This window comes from Mobula hypostoma, chromosome 7 (genome assembly GCF_963921235.1).
Source record: "Mobula hypostoma chromosome 7, sMobHyp1.1, whole genome shotgun sequence".
NCBI classification, from domain to species: Eukaryota; Metazoa; Chordata; class Chondrichthyes; order Myliobatiformes; family Myliobatidae; genus Mobula; species Mobula hypostoma.
This window is the reverse complement of record NC_086103.1, coordinates 180,268,789-180,286,467: the sequence shown is the minus strand read 5'-3', so window position 1 is coordinate 180,286,467 and position 17,679 is coordinate 180,268,789. Positions and strand designations below refer to the sequence as shown.

The window sequence follows — 17,679 nt, the reverse complement described above, 5'->3', positions numbered from 1 at the left end:
CTTCATCATGTTAATAGCTCAGTTTTCTACTGTCAGTCATTCAAGTCCCGGTTGAAGACTCAGGAATACCATCGCACACAGATGTAGAAGAATTCTTCATTGCTGTTTCTGTAACAATCTTGTTTTCCCAGTCAGGTTTGTTACCCTGAGCTGAACCCCCAAACCTTAGTCTGGCCTCTACCCTTTGACCTGTTTGGGATGGGTGACCCTACAAAGAGCTAAAGCATAAAGCCCTGACTCCAGCCAACATAGCTCTCTGGGTCATTGAGGCCCACAAGCCTCCAAGCCATGACAAGGTTGTGGTTCTCTTGGAGGAGTTCCATACCATGGAAAATATATATTTTTGGTAACTTAAAATGTCATGTGCAATTTCAAGGGCCTGTGTTGCTTTTGTGAACACCTTCAATTTTCGTGCAGCCCCTTTGAGAGATGCTCAAAGCACAACCCAGTGGAAAGTATCCATCTCAGAGATGACCCAATGCAAAAGTAAAAAGTAAGGAAGATTAACTGAGAAAAGGCTCCTACCATAGCCACAATTTGAAACACAGTACCACACACAAAGTGCTGGAGGAACTCAGCAGGCCAGGCAGCAGCTATGGAGAGGAATAAACAGTCAACATTTCGGACCGAGACCCTTCACCAGAAGAATTTAAAACAGGCAAAGGAAGAAAGCAAAAATGCATCACGAAACCATTCAAGGGAGAACCAAGGAAAGAACTCTGTGAACAAGACACGTGCACCAGAGTCACACTACCTCCGTTACACCTTTCCTTCAGGGGACTGCTCTGCCTTTAACTTTCTGCGCTCTGCAAGCTCTTCCAGATCCAACCCATGACTTCTAGCTCTGCGGAAGATATTTGAACAGTGGTATGACTCCTGGGCAGCAGAATGGCCTCACTCAATGGGCTCCAAGTCAATGCACTTGATTTGAACAGGTGGTGAATGATGTTTGTATTGTTGGTCATTGTGCATTATTGTTCTCAGGGCAGCTTTGATCAGTAGATTACACACTTTCCTTAAGGTTATAATTTCAAACCACAATCCAGGGTTTATAAATGTAATGCAAAAGCAAAGGTTCAGTGATTGCTGGAAATTTTGAAATGCGTACACAAAGAAAAGCTATACAGGTCAGGTAGCGCTTTGACAAACTTCTGTAGATGCACAGTAGAGAGTATCTGTCCTGGTATGGAAAAACCAGTGCCCAGGAATGGAAAAGCATACAGAAAATGGTGGACATAGCCCAGTCCATCACAGGAAAAGCCCTCCCCAGCACTGAGTACACCTGCAAGGAGCACTGCCACAAAAAAGCAGCATTCATCGTCAAAGACCCCCACCATCCAGGCAATGCCATCTTCTAGTAGCTGCCATCGGGAAGGAGATACACGAGTCTCAAGTCCCACGCCATCAGGTTCAGGAATAGTTGTTACCCTTCAACCATCAGTCTCCTGAACCAGCATGGACAACTTCACTCACCTCAACACTGAACAGAATCCACACCCTATAGTCTCACTTTCAAACATTCTACAATTCAAGTTCTCGGTATTTTATTTGCTCAATTTGTCTTTTTTTGCACACAAGTTGTTCCTCAGTCTTTGTTTATGTATAGCTTTTAATAAATTCTATTGCATTTCTTTATTTTCTTGTAAATGACTGCAAGAAAATCAGTTTCGATGTCGTTTTTTGTAACATATATGTACTTCGATAACAAATTTACATTGACCTCGAGCACCTTTGCTGAGGGTTAATGTTACATATGAATGACTAATTGAAGGGCTGTGAACATGAGCAAGAATACCCACACTCAACAATTTAGAAATGGTTTCTTCCCCTCTGCCATCAGATTTCTGAACACTCCATGAACCTACGAACACCACCTCACATTATATCAAACGGATAGGCAGAAAGGTGAACGGAATGGCAAGGCTCTGTCGGTGAAAAATGAAATTATATCATTAGAAAGCGGTGACATAGGGGTGGAAGGTGTTGAATCATCATGGATAGAGGTAAGGAACTGTAAAGGTAAAAAAGATCCTGATGGGAGTTGTACACAGACTCCCAAACAGTAGAAAGAATGTGGTCTACAAGTTACAATAGGAGGTAGACAATGTATGCCAAAAGGGCAATTTTCAATATGTAGGTAAATTGGGAAAATCAGGTTGGTGCTGAACTCCAAGAGGGGGAGTTTCTAGAATGCCTACGTGATGGCTTTTTACAGCATTCTGTCTGTTTGCATCGCAGTCTGGTATGGAGGTTCCAATGCACAGGATCGGAAAAGGCTGCAGTGTTGTAAACTCAGCCAGTTCCATCGTGGCACCAGCATTGAGGACGTCTTCAAAACGTGTTCCCTGAAGAAAGCAGTATCACCTATCGAATCTTGAAAGGACACGATAGGGTGGATGTGGATAGAATGTTTCCTATGGTGAGGGTATCCAGAACTAGAGGGCACAACCTCAAAATTGCGGGACAACCCTTTAGAACAGAGGTAAGGAGGAATTTTTTTAGCCAGTGACTGGTAAATCTCTGGAATGCTCTGCCACAGACTGTGGTGGAGGCCAAGTCCATGCACGTATTTAAGGCGGAAGTTGATCGTTTCCTGATCGGTCAGGGCATCAAAGGATATGGCGAGAAGGCAGGTGTATGGGGTAGAGTGGGATCCGGGATTAGACATGGTGGAATGGCGGAGCAGACTCGATGGGCTGAATGGCCTAATTCTGCTCCTATGTTTTATGGTCTTATTAAGGACCCTCACCACCCAGGATTGCCCTCTTTGCATCACTACTACCTGGCGGGAGGTAGACATACACAGAATGTTTTAGGAACAGCTTCTTCCACTCTGCCATCAGATTTCTGAACAGTCCATAAACCCATGAACACTATCTCACTGTTCCTCTTTTACACCATTTATTTATTTTTTACATTGTAGGTTATAATAAATTTTATGATTTGCTCTGTACTGCTGCTCAATCATCAGATTCTTGAACCAGTGGGAATAACTTCACTCAACTTCACTTGCCCCATCACTGACTGCTCCCACAACCTATGGACTCACTTTCAAGGACTCTTCATCTCATGTTCTCAATACTTATTGCTTATCTGTTTATTATTGTTATTACTTCTTTTTCTATTCGCACAGTTTGTTGTTTCCTAATCATAGGAAGGGCTGCGGGAGTAAGCCCCGATGGAAATATCAGGAGCTGGAGTCCCTAAGGCAGTCCTACGCTGAGTTCGACTCTGACTGGCAACTCCTGCGACGCTGTTGGTGTCAAACTGTATCAGTCTCTGTTGTTCTTTTGGGTTCATCAGCCGTGTGGAGAGGGGGAGCCTGCTACCTGGGCAACAGCTTGCTCTCTATATTGTGCTGACCAAGCTCGCGTATCTAGACAGTTACGATGCAAAATCCATGATTGACCCTGACCAGCAGAGGCCTAAGTAATTTTGGAGGAGGTTGCATGATGAAGAGAGGCTGGAAAAGAAAGAACACTAGGACACTGTATCACGAGGAGCTCAGTGCAGATCGGCAAGCCTGAAGGAGCGGCTAAATGGGATTTGGTGTGATCTTGGACATAATCAACAGAGTAGGAGGAACAGTCATAGGTGAAGAGAGCAGCTGATCATATACACAAGAAAGTCTGCAGATGCTGGAAACCGAAGCAACACACGAAGAACTCAACAGGTCAGGCAGCATCTATGGAACAGTCAACGTTTCTGGCCAAGACTCTTCATCAGGACTGAAAAGGAAGTGGGAAGACACCAGATTAAAAAGGTTAGGGGAGGGGAAGGAGGAGAGCTAGAAGGTGATAGATGAAACTAGGTGGGTAGGAAAGATAAAGGGCTGGAGAGGAAGGAATCTGATAGGCAAGGAGAATGGACCATAGAAGAAAGGGAAGGAGGAGGGGTCACGGGGAGGTGAGAAGAGGTAAGAGGCCAGAGTGGGGAATAGAAAAGAGGAGGGGAAGGGAGTTTTTTTTTATATTGGAAGGAGAAATTGATATTTGAAGACTACTCAGAAGGAATATAAAGTGTTGCTCCACCACCCTGAGGATGTCCTCTTTTCAGACAGTCATCGCCTCAGCACCAAATCCTCCCAGGTTTGCATCATGCTGACTCCTCCGTACAGTAGACTGCAGTCCAAACACACTTGCATTACACTTCCTATTGGGTTTTGTTGCCAGGAAGGTCAAGAAACAAACTGCTCAACGGGTCGAGTAGCATCAGCGGAGGGGAAATTAATTTTGTGTCGGGGAACATGTGCCAGGACTGAGAGCGGACAGGGGAGATGAAGAGGTGAGGGGCAGGACTGAAGGCATGCTCTTACCCTGGTTTGATTGCCGGTGGCTCAGGTAAAGGGTCAGTAAAATCATCTTTCCCAACCAGCCAGTAAGTTTCTTCAATGCCCTTGCCCTGAAACATTAAGCAAAGGAGTGAAATTTTCCTCTTGGCTTTCACTAGCAATATTGTCATGAAAACAGGCTGTTTTATAGTATACCAGTAACATCGGCAAGCTTCTGATCCCTGCTCCCGGACTGTGATAAAATATCTGACTGAGCTCACCCACAGCTATGTATAAACACCCTTGTTGGATTAAAGTTTAGAATTGGTATTTTTCTATATTTTCCTTGTGGTTTATCTTTTCTATGTTTGCTTATGATTTTTATATGATCACCTACACTACTGTGCAAAAGTTTTCGGCATATATACACGGAACCTAAGACTTTTGCATAGTACTGTAGTAATTTTATGTATTGCACTGTACTGCTGACCCCCCAAAATTTCATGACGTATGTGAGTGATGATAAACCTGATTCTGATATGAGTCTCTGTTGTGGACTTAGAGTGGGAAGGGAGCAGGGAGAGGGGAATCACGGTTGGGAAAAGGGAAAGGGAGAGGGGAGGGAGTGGCAAGCACCAGAGGGACATTCCGTAATGATTAATTAACTAACTGTTTGGAATCATATGACCTTGCCTCTTGTCTCAGTGCTGAGTGTGTCTGCACCCAGACTGCTCAACACCCTGGCTCTCCATCTCTGCCTCCTGTGCCACGCCCCTCCCATGGCACTCCACCCTCGTCATTCCCAACACCTTTCGCTCCCACCAGATTTATAAACTGGCTCTCTGCTCCACGTTGACAGATACAGTACTGTGCAAAAGTCTTGGGCGCCCTCGCTATATATCTCTCTCTAAGAATATTGCACAGTACTGTACATACGTGTAATTATTCAGTAAATTTTCTAGTAATTGTATTCTAGATCTGTATTTTCAAAAAGCTTCTCAGTTTATCCGTAGAAGGTGTTACACCACTTGAATCTGTTTATTTCATAGGTTAATCGTCATCACTGGAATGTTGTTTCTCTCTAGTCTGAGCACGACACAACCACAACTTCTTTTTTTCTTTTCTTTCCCCCTTTGCTCGTTGTTTGTTTCTGCAACTCTTAATAAAGTGGCCCTAACCACCATGTTTTAAATTCAGATCCTGAGTTATTTATTACACATACAGTACATTGAACTATACAGTGAAATGCGTCATTTGTATTAACAACAAACATACCCAAGGACTATTTGAACTATGGTACAATTCTGCACAGTCTCCAGTCTCTGTTGTTAATACAAATGACGCATTTCACTGTATATTTCAATGTCTCCAGCCCATCATGGGTAAAGCCCTCCCCACCATTGAGCACATCTACATGAAAATCTGTTTCAGGAAAACAGCATCCATTATGAGAGATCCTCACCATCCAGGCCATGCTCTCTGCTCACTGCTGCCATCAGGAAGGAGGTACAGAGGTCTTAGGACCCACACAACCAGGTGCAAGATCACCTTCAACACAAGGCTCTTGAACCAGAGGCATTCAAGGACAATTATGGCTATGGAAAGACCATGATCGCCCATGGCATACGACACAGCATAGAACAATTTATTATTTTTTCTTTTTGCATTTGGAGAGTTTGCTGTCTTCTGCACGTGGGTTGTTTTTCTCTATGATTCTATCGTGTTTTTTGTATTTACTGTGAGTACCCACAAGAAAACAAATCTCAGGGCTGTATATGGTGGCATATATGGACTTTGATAATAAATTAACTTTGAGTTTTATGTTCTTATAGTCTTAATTGGTTCAGCAAACCACTGTGGACAATAGGGCCTGTTTTGGTACAGTACAGTTCTATATTCTATTAATAAAACAGAGTAAATACAAATTACAAATGAAGACATTATGGTCAATAATTTGAAGGTACTCCAACTCATTAAGAAGCTCACCTTCAGCTCAGTTTGTCCGCGGACCTGTATCTGATAGCCCTCATCTAATGTGCGGAGAATTCTTACAGTATTCTTATTGACATGAATTCGATAGGCTGGAAAGAAGAAACAAGAAGCAGTTACTGAGGAAGCAAGGAAATTTTTTCATCCTTTGTGTTAGCTTCTATCAAGCTGCTTGGAATGACAAGTAGCTGGCCTTTCTGCAACGATTTTTCAGAGCGTCCTGAGCAATTTCAAACATTGAGCAGTAAAGCACATGATAGGCCCATTGGCCTAGGTGTATGCTGTCCTTTTAACTGACTTCAAGATCAATATAACCCTTCCCTCACACATAGCCCTCCATCTTTCGATCATCTATTTGCCTGTTTCAGAGTCTCTTAGGTGTCCCTAATGTATCTGCCTCTCCCTCCACCTGGTGTATTCCATGTACCCACCACTTTCTGTGTGAAAAACCTACCTCTGACATCCCCATTATACTTTTGTCCAATCATATCAATACTCCCCTCACTTCCGCCCTGGGAAAAAGTCTCTGGCTGTCTACTCAATCTATGCCTCTTAGCATCCTGTACATCTCCATCAAGTCCCCTCTCATCCTCCTTCACTCCAAAGAGAATGGAGTTCTTTAATGTTTAGTCACTTGCTTAAGTAGAAGAACATACAGCACAATCAATCAAGACCTGGGAAGTGGGATTAATTGGTCCTGCTTTAGCAAGCAGACACATTGGACCAAATTGCCAACAATTTCAGTGACTGAATGATTCACCATCAGTGATCTTATTATGTTCAGATGGCCCACACTCAGTGTTGTTACACATTGGACCAAATGGCCAGCAAATTCAATGACTGGATGATTCACTATCTGTGATCTCACCGTGTACCAATGTTCCACAATCATTGTTGTTACACATTAGCAATAATCTCCAGCCTAGAAATGGTTCTCACTCTCTATTGGTGGTCTCCACTCTCCACCCAAGGACAGTTAAAAAAACACTTAGATCAATAATAGGTGTAAGGAAAATGGAGGCTTATGGGCTGTGTATGAGGGAGGGGTTAGACTGATCATGGAGTAGGTGTATATTGGTCAGCATAACCTTATGACTGAAGGGCCTTTAATGTGCTGTACTGTTCTATGGTCTATGTTCGATATCCTATTTCTATGTTTTATGGTCTACACAGCACTGGTTCACAACATTTTTTTTTATGCCATGGACACCTACCATTAACCAAGGGGTCTGTGGATCCCAGGTTCAAAACCTTTGATCTATGGCCCTTGTTCAAAGGCAACTGGATAAATACTCAAAAGGAACTTTTTGCAGACTAGTTCCATCAAAAGTTGGCACAAGTACAATGGAATAGATGACTGTATCTCTAACTAGACCATACAGCTTGCTGTAAGATGGGAAGAACATAGATCAGTATAGCACAGTACAGGCCCTTCGGCCCACAATGCTGTGCGACCCTTTAATCTATTCCAAGATCAATTGAACCTTTCACTCCCACATGGCCCTCCATAATTCTAGGATTCTAGGAAAGTGCAGGTAGGGAAAGGGTGAAGAAGATATTCACATCCAAGTGCTGCTGGTCCCTCATTTCTGACCCTTGGATCGTTTTGGGAGGATAATCTGTTAATCCAATTTAGCGATACTCACGCAAGCTTGTGGATTCCATCCGTGAAGCGGTGTTAATGGTGTCTCCAAAGAGGCAGTACCTAGGCATGGTCAGCCCCACAACGCCTGCCACACACGGCCCTGTAAAGGGAGGAGAGGATGAAAGCTTCCAGCAAAGCTCTACACTGGGCTGGTCACCCTGAGTAACCATTACATCATTTCAACATGGAGAGTCAGGTGATGTGGTGCCATGGCAACAACCTTTTACCCAATGTCAGCAAAACAGAAGGGCTCATCACTGACTTCAGGAAGGTGTGAAGTGCAGTTATTCTTGTTTACGGAGGGTTGAGAGCTTCAAGTTCTGGGTATGAGCATCAGTAGCCTGTCCTGGTCTAACCATGTTGATATTATGGCTGAAAAAGCTCACCAGAACCCCTTCTTCCTCAGGAGGCCAAAGAAACTCAGCATGTCCCCATTGACTCTCACCACAGAAAACATCCTATCTGGATGCACCATGGCTCGTATGGCAACTTTTCTATCCAAGACTGCAACAACTGCAGAGAGTTGTGAACACATCTCAGTACAAAATGAAAACCAGCCTCCCCTCCATGGACTCTACCTATACTTCTTGCTTCATCAGTAAAGCAGCCAGCGTAATGAAAGACCACACCCACCCTGGACATCCTCTGTTCATTGAGCAGAAGATACAAACTCCCAAAAGCATGTACCACCAGGCTCAAGGACAGTTTCTGTGCCACTGTTTCTATCCCTCAGATGAGTAAGGATCTCATTGAAACCTACCTGATACTGAAAGACCTGGGTAGATTGGCTGTGGAGAGGATGTTTCCATTAGCAAGAGAGTCTTAGATCTGAGGGCACAGCCTTAGACTGAAGGGACATCCCTTCAGAAGATGATTTGGTGAATCTGAGAAATTCATTGCAACAGATGGCTGTAGAGGCCAAGTCATTGGTTGCATTTAAGGCGGAGGTTGATAGGTTCTTGATTAGTAAGGTGTTGAGATTACAGGAGAAGAATGGGGTAAATCAGCCGTGATAGAATGGCAGAGCAGACTCATTCCAAATGGCCTCATTCTTATTTATATGATTAGATACAGTGTGGAATAGGCCTTAATGGTCATTCGAGCTGCACTGGCCAGCAAGCCCCAAATTAACCCCAGCTTAATCATGGGACAATTTACAATGACCAATTAACCACCCAACCAGTATGTCTTTGGATTGTTGGAGGAAACCCACACGGTCACAGGAGAATGTACAAATTCCATACAGACAGTGGCAGGAATAGAACCCATTTTGTTGGTACAGTAACGTATTGTGCTAACCACCCCACTACCACACCATGCTCCTATATTTTATGGTTTTATGGTCTTAGACCACCTATCATCAAAAAGACAGAGAGAAGGCTGACATTAATACAAAGTTCCAAGGTATGGCAACATAGAACATTTACAGAGTGACACCTGCACCAAGCACTTTACCTGAATGCATCCCAATTCTGATCTTGATGGGGACCTCGGGCATATGCCTCATCTTGAAAGAGCCCACCGAGCTGAGGAGGTGCAGGGACATGTTGGCGATCTCTGCGGCGTGTTTGTTGCCGTTTCTCTTCGGGAGCCCTGACGCCACCATGTAAGCATCACCGATGGTTTCGACCTGAAATAACCAATAAAAACGCTTCAATGCCACATTTAAGTTTGATGACTGTCATTGGCCAAATCAAAGGTGGTGACAAATTGGCACATAGGAGGGAGATTGAAAATCTGGTTGAGCAGCACCACAACAAAAATCTCTCACTTATTGTCAGCAAAACCAAAGATCTGATTATCAACTATAGGAGGAAAAATCTGGAGGTCCATTATACAGTTCTCATTAGAGGATCAGAGATGCAGACGGTCAGTATCTTTAAATTCCTTAGTATTAATATATCAGAGGGTCTGTTCTGGGACCCGCATGTAAATACATCACAAAGAGGGCACGACAGCACGTCCACTTCCTTAGAAGTTTGCGAGAATTCAGCATATCTCCTAAAACTTTGAGAAACTTCTATGGATACACAGTGGAGAGTACCCTCACTGGTTGCATCATAGCCTGATGTGGAAACACCAATCCCCAGGAATGAAAAAGCCTCCAGAAAGTGATGGATGCAGCCCAGTCCATCACGGGTAAAACCCTCCCCACCATTGAGCACATCTACAAGGAGCACTGTCACAAGAAAGCAGCATCCATCATCAAGGACCCCCACCATCCAGGCCATGCTCTCTTCCTACTAATACCATCAGGGAGCAGGCACAGAAGTTGTAGATCCCACACCACCAGATTCAGGAACAGTTCATAACCTACAACCCTCAGGCTCCTGAACTGGCATGATTAACTTCACTCACCTCAACACTAAACTGATTCAATAACCTACAGACTCACTTGGAAGTTCAAAGTTTAATATACATTTATTATCTAAGTATGTTTAGAGTGCCCAACCTTGAGATTCATCTCTTTACAGGCAGTCACAAAACAAAGAAACCCAATAAAACCCATTAAAATAAAGAAGATCGCCAAACACCCAACATGCAGAAAAAAAAACAAATCTTGAAAACAATAAACGTAAGAATCATAAACAAGAGAAAATCTGCAGATGCTGGAAATCCAAGAAACACACACAAAATGCTGCAGGAACTCAGCAGGCCAGGCAGCATCTATGAGTGCAATCAAAAGAGTGCAGTCGACATTTCAGGCCTCACCTGGAAGGACTATTTGGGGCACTGAATGGTAGTGAGGGAGGAGGTATAGGGGCAGGTGTAGCACTTGTTCTGCTTGCAAGGATAAGGGTCAGGAGGGAGCTCAGTCGCGTCAGGAGTGAACCCTGCGGAGAGCATAAAGTGGCGGGGGGGGGAAGGATAGATATGCTTGATGGTGGGATCTCATTGGATATGGCAGAAGTTGCGGAGAACTATGTGCTGGACGCAGAGGAAAATAACACTCGGAAGTGAAGTTCACAAAAGTGAGTCCACAGCCGATTCAGGAGCCTGTTAGTTGCAGGCCACAGCTTCAGTTCAGCACAGAGATGAGTAAAACTCGCAGATCAGCGAGCTGAACTCCAGCCCATTCCATGTCTCCGGCTATGATATCATGATCTTTACAATCTGGCCTTGCATTTGAATCGGTCAAATCTCAGGTTATTCCTTGCTCTCAGATCTAGGACCTATTGGTTTGCTATGTCCTTGGGCCTGGACCTTGGTTCGGCTTGTACCAATGCAATGATCTTTGCATCATCAATGGGGATGGGAGAGGATCCAGAGGATTGGAGGGTTGCAGACGTTGTTCCCTTATTCAAGAAAGGGAGTAGACTTTCTTCTGGAGGGAATGGCAAGGGAAAGGCATAATTAAATTGGGAGACCTTTATAATGGTGATAGTTTAAAATCTTTTAATCAATTAATCCAACAGTATGATATTTCTAGGTCACAGTTTTGGAGATATCTTCAACTGCGTCATTTGTTACATACAACTTTTGGTTCTACATAGCAACCCCCACAAGTTGCTACGATACGGTCTACTGTACTGGCGGCATATGGTAAAGGTCACAAAGCCTCAACTTACTATTCAGCTTTAACACAAATCTCTGGGGACAAATTTCTGTTGGGTCTTGAAAGAGCATGGGAAAAAGACCTGAGTGTGACTTTTGAGACAAAAGAGTGGGACAAAATTAGCAAAAATGTCAAAACAATATCAAGAGACCTGAGGGTGCACCTTATTCAGGTTAAGATCCTACACAGTTTCCATTGGACTCCAGCAAGGTTACATAGATTAGGGTTGAAAAACACCCCTGAATGTTGGTGCTGTGAGATGGATAAATGGGACTCAGTACGTGTGCTCTGGTTCTGTCCCAGAATTCAAGAATTTTGGATTATGATACATAAGTATATTGGTGAAGTTTCAGGTATTCAACTCCCTTTCTGCCCCAGATTTTTGTCTTGGGAGACACACTTGGGTTACTTGGGGATAAACACTCTCAAAATTGGATCCAGACAAGTTTAATGGTAGGAAGACAAATTATACTTAGAGATTGGAGGAACTTGGGCGGGGGGGGGGACCATCATTTCAGGAGTGGGTCACAGAAATAGCTAAAGTGGCAGCTTTTGAACGCATGTCTTACAAACAGTTTGATAGATTGGACATCCATACACAAAAATGGGCAAATATTTAGGTTTCCTGGGGGGGCTAATAGTGGTGAATGTGTGGTGAAGCATATTGCTGAATGGCAGTCTTTTCTGTTATTAAAGGTCTAAATAGAGATACCTGGTTATTACATTGATATTTATTTCTGTCATGTTTGCTTTTATTCTATGGATAATTTTATGTTTTGCAAGCTATGGTTTACATAATTTTAACACTGACTCCAAGGCTCGGGGAAAAAAATTTTCTAGAGATAAAATATTTTAAAAAAAGAAAGGGAGTAGAGATAGTCCAAGAAATTATAGACCAGTGAGACTTACTTCAGTGGTTGGTAAGTTGATGGCGAAGATCCTGACAGGCAGGATTTATGAACATTTGGAGAGGCAAAATATGATTAGGAATAGTCAGCATGGCTTTGTCAAGGACAGGTCATTCCTTACGAGCTTGATTGAATTTTTTGAGGATGTGACTAAACACATTGATGAAGGTAGAGCAGTAGATGTAGTGTATATGGATTTCAGCAAGGCATTTGATAAGGTACCCCTTGCAAGACTTATTGAGAAAGTAAGGAGTCATAGGATCCAAGGGGACATTGCTTTGTGGATGCAGAACTGGCTTGCACACAGAAGGCAAAGAGTGTTTGTAGATGGGTCATTTTCTGCATGGAGGTCGGTGACCAGTGGTGTGCCTCAGGGATCCGTTCTGGGACCCTTACTCTTCGTGATTTTTATAAGTCACTTGGATGAAGTGGAAGGATGAATTAGTAAATTTGCTGATGACATAAAGTTTGGGTGTGTTGTGGATAGTGTGGAGGGCTGTCAGAGGTTACAGCAGATAGGATGCAAAACTGGACTCTGAAGTGGCAGATGGAGTTCAACCCAGATAAGTGTGAAGTGGTTCATTTTGGTAGGTCAAATATGACGGTAGAATATAGTATTAATAGTAAGACTCTTGGAATGTGGAGGATCAGAGGGATCTTGGGGTCTGTGTCCATGGGACACTCAAAGCAGCTGCGCAGCTTGACAATGTGGTTAAGAAGGCGTACAGTGTATTGGCCTTTATCAATCGTGGGATTGAGTTTAAGAGTCGAGGGGTAATGTTACAGCTATGTAGGACCCTGGTCAGACCCCACTTGGAGTACTGTGCTCAGTTCTGGTTGCCTCACTACAGGAAGGATGTGGAAGCCATAGAAAGGGTGCAGAGGAGATTTACAAGGATGTTGCCTGGATTGGGGAGCATGCCTTATGAGAATAGGTCAAGTGAACTTGGCCTTTTCTCCTTGGAGCGACAGAGGATGAGAGGTGACTTGATAGAGGTGTATAAGATGATGAGAGGCATTGATCGTGTGGATAGTCAGAGGTTTTTTCCCAGGGCTGAAATGGTTGCCACAAGAGGACACAGGTTTCAGGTGCTTGGAAGTAGGTACAGAGGAGATGTCAAGGGTAAGTTTTTTATTCAGAGAGTGGTGAGTGCATGGAATGGGCTGCCGGCAACGGTGGTGGAGGTGGATACGATAGGGTCTATTAAGAGATTCCTGGATAGGTACACGGAACTTAGAAAAATAGAGGGCTGTGGGTAACCCGAGGTAATTTCTAAAGTAAGTACATGTTTGGCATAGCATTGTGGGCTGAAGGGCCTGTATTGTGTTGTAGGTTTTTCTATGTTTCTATGTATTTCTTTTTTTTATGTAAATGCCTGTAAGAAAATGAATCTCAAAGTAGGATATGGAAACATACCTGTATATAAACTTCGATAATAAGTTTTACTCTGACTTTGACCTTGAAACTTCTGTGATGGCCGTGTTACTGTACTGCTATCCTGTAAGCTAGAAACCAGAGCAGGAGAGCATCTTCTTATGTGTATATCATGTATATTGCCACTTTATCCAGGCTTTTAACATATTTGTGACAACCTCCCGTTCAGTCTGACCCTGATTGATTTTTGGACCACAAGGAATCAAGGGTGGACGGATCAGTTGGGAGAGTGAATAATGATTCGATTGTCCATGGTCTCATTGCATTGTGAAGATAGGTGCAGTGACCCCATAAGGGCTCCTGTTCCTCCTCAATGACGGGGTTAACTGCACGTCAGCCTCTCACCACCTAGGTGCTCCCTGAAATTCCTTACCTTGTAAACATCATGATTGCCTAAAACTGCATCGAACAAAGTGTAGAGGTCATTTAAAAGGTCGATGACCTCGATGGGCTCACTCATTGCCGATATCGTGGTGAAACCAACAATGTCGCTAAAGTAGATGGTCACCTCGTCAAAATACTCGGGCTCCACATTGCCGCCTGTTTTCAGTGCTTCTGCAACAGATCTGAGTAAAAACACAAGAGAGAGATCTTAAGGATTAAATATTACCAACTGAAGATTAGCTTTATTTGTCAGATGTTTAATTGACAATAAACTGGACTGGTCAAAGAACACTGAGGCTGTCTACAAGAAGGGTCAGAGCCATCTCTATTTCCTGAGGAGACTGAGGTCCTTTAACATCTGCCGGGCGATGCTGAGGATGTTCTACGAGTCTGTGGTGGCCAGTGCGAGCATGTTTGCTGTTGTGTGCTGGGGCAGCAGGCTGAGGGTAGCAGACACCAACAGAATCAACAAACTCATTCGTAAGGCCAGTGATGTTGTGGGGATGGAACTGGACTCTCTGATGGTGGTGTCTGAAAAGAGGATGCTGTCCAAGTTGCATGCCATCTTGGACAATGTCTCCCATCCACTACATAATGTACTGGGTGGGCACAGGAGTACATTCAGCCAGAGACTCATTCCACCGAGATGCAGCACAGAGCGTCATAGGAAGTCATTCCTGCCTGTGGCTATCAAACTTTACAACTCCTCCCTTGGAGGGTCAGACACCCTGAGCCAATAGGCTGATCCTGGACTTATTTCATAATTTACTGGCATAATTTACATATTACTATTTAACTATTTATGGTTCTATTACTATTTATTATTTATGGTGCAACTGTAATGAAAACCAATTTCCCCCAGGATCAATAAAGTATGACTATGACTATGTACATCGATTGAAACATTAGAGTGAAATGCATCATTCACGTCGACAAACAACACAGTCTGAGGATGTACTGGGGCAGCTCAGAAGTGTCACCTTGCCTCTTGGGCCAACACATCAAGCCCACAGCTTACTAACGCTAACCTGTATGCCTTTGGAATGTGGGAGGAAACCCAAGCACCCAGAGGAAACCTATGTGATCTTCAGTAGCTCCTGTACCTAATAAAGTGGCCACTGAGTGTATGTTCATGGTCTTCTGCTGCATATAGCCCATCCTCTTCGAGGTTCAACATACTGTGTGCTCAGTGTTGCTGTTCTGCACACCACTGTTATAATACATGGCTATTTGAGTTACTGTTGTTTTCCTGTCAACTGAACCAGTCCAGCCATTCTCTTCTGAAGCATATTTTCCCACAGAACTGCCCCTCACTAGATGTTTATCGATTTTTGTACTCGTCTCTGTAAACTCTGGAAACCATTGTGTGTGAAAATCCCAGGAGATCAGCAGTTTCTGAGATACTCAAATCACCTTGTCTGGCACCAACAATCATTCCACGGTCAAAGTCACTTAGATCACATTTCTTCCTCATTCTGATGTTTGGTCTGAACAACAAATGAGCCTCTTGACCGTGTCTGCATGCTTTTATGCGTTGAGTTGCTGCCACACGATTGGTTGATTAGATATTTCCATTAACGAGCAGGGTTACAGGTGTATCTAATAAAGTGGCCACTTAGTGTATAGGATGAACACATGTAATGCCCCCCTCCAGGAAAGCTGACCTAAAAACTAGAGGGCATAGGCTTAACATGAGAGAGGGAAGATTTAAAGGGGACTTCGGGAGCAACTCCTTCACGCAGTGGATGGTGTGTATATGAACCCAGTTATCAGAGGAAGTGGTTGAAGTAGGCACAGTAACATCATTTAAAAGATATTAGGAACAATATATGGATAGCAGGGGTTTAAAGGGATGTAGGCCAAATGCAGGCAGATGGGACTAGCTTGGTGGGCAGCATGGCTGGAATGGACAAGTTGGGCTGAATGGCCTGTTTCTATGCTGTATGACTGTATGACAGCTGGGACAAAGTTCTACACCACATTACGTTGGTTGATCTTGCCTGGTCACTACAAGCGAACTTGACGGACCCACCTCCTGTATTGTGAACGAGACACCTTGCTTTCAGCGACGGACTGGCAGACTTTACTCACGGGGGCAGCATTTGCGAGAGGAGCCTCTCTGTTTTCTGCTTCTCGACTTCCAGCTCTTCTGTTCGCTCTCGGATTAGATCCTCCAGGTTACTGGAGTACTGCTCCAACATTCTCAACATGGAGTCAATGATGTTGGTCTTCTTCCCTTTGTTTATGATTTTGAACTGGTGAGAGACAGTGAAGAATCCATCAGAATAGTCCCTCAGACAAGGATTAGAAAGAGCTTGCATAACATCTTGGTTATACCACACTTGGACTATCTTCTTCAGTTCTGGTCACCTCATTATAGGAGGTATGTGGAAGCTTTACAGAGGTGCAGAGATTTACCAGGTTGCTGCCTGGATTAGAGAGTATGTTTTATGAGGAAAGATTGGGCAAGCTAGGGCTTTTCTTTTTGGAGTGATGGAGGATGAGAGGCGACTTGATAAGAGGTTTATTTATTTATTTATTTATTGAGTTACAGAGTGGAATAGGCTCTTTCAGGCCTTCGAGCTGCACCACTCAGAAACCCCCAATTAATCCTAGCCTAATCACAGGGCAATTTACGACAACCTATGAACCTACCAACCAGTAGGTCTTTGGACCATGGGAGGAAACCCATGGGGTCACAGGGAAAACGTACAAACTCCTTAGAGGCAACGGCAGGAAAAGTTGTATCAGATGATGAGGCATCGATAGAGTGGACAGCCAGAGACCATTTTCAAAAATAGCTAATGTGAGAGGGCTTAATTAAACGTGATTTGATGAAGGTATGAGGGGATGTCAGAGGCCTGTCAGCAAACAATGTCTGTGGAGATCATGATGCCAATTTAAACTGCAGATCTGGAACAAGTGTTCGGGGGTGGGGGTGCAGGGTACAACTGCAAGATTTAAGTACAAGGAGAGGATGGGCTTGGGGGGCTATGGGTAACTGGGACTAGCAGTGAGCATGCATGTGGTCAGCATGGAACCACTGGGCCGAATGGCCTGTTTCTGAGCTGTATTGCTCTATGACTCAATGATTTTCCGTTTTAGGCCAAGACCCTTGCATTGAGACATTGGAGGAACCTGTTTGCCCAAGCAAGAAGGTGATAATTAAAGGTCGCTGATGTGAGGTAATGGTGAGCAGGTTTACAGAGGAGATGAGAGTAAATCCCTTAACCATCAGGCTCCTGAACCAACGTGGATAACTTCATTCACCTCAACACTGAACTGATCACTGAATCTATGAATTCAATTTTAAGGACTCTATCACTCATGTTCTTGGTATTAGTTATCTCTCTATTTACAGTATTTGTCATTTTTTTGTATTTGGGCCGTTTGTCTTCTGGGAGAAATGGGGTGTGTTTTGCTGATGTTGTTGTTTTGTTGTTGTTGCTTGTGTTGCTCTGCTGAGCATTGTGGGTATGCTATGTTAGCCCC

At 43.7% G+C, this 17,679-nt stretch overlaps 1 protein-coding gene across 1 annotated transcript in view; it reads right to left on the bottom strand.

Moving 5' to 3' along the window:
* The window catches only part of gucy2f (guanylate cyclase 2F, retinal), a 76,144-nt gene that overhangs the window by 5,011 nt on the left and 53,454 nt on the right, over positions 1-17,679 (bottom strand). Inside the window, exons 13-18 of the mRNA XM_063054647.1 lie at positions 16,279-16,442; positions 14,177-14,369; positions 9,360-9,534; positions 7,906-8,004; positions 6,257-6,351; positions 4,316-4,401 (exon numbers count right to left, since the gene is read on the bottom strand). Coding sequence (XP_062910717.1) covers positions 4,316-4,401; positions 6,257-6,351; positions 7,906-8,004; positions 9,360-9,534; positions 14,177-14,369; positions 16,279-16,442 — 812 coding nt within the window. The remainder of the gene's footprint in view (positions 1-4,315; positions 4,402-6,256; positions 6,352-7,905; positions 8,005-9,359; positions 9,535-14,176; positions 14,370-16,278; positions 16,443-17,679) is intronic.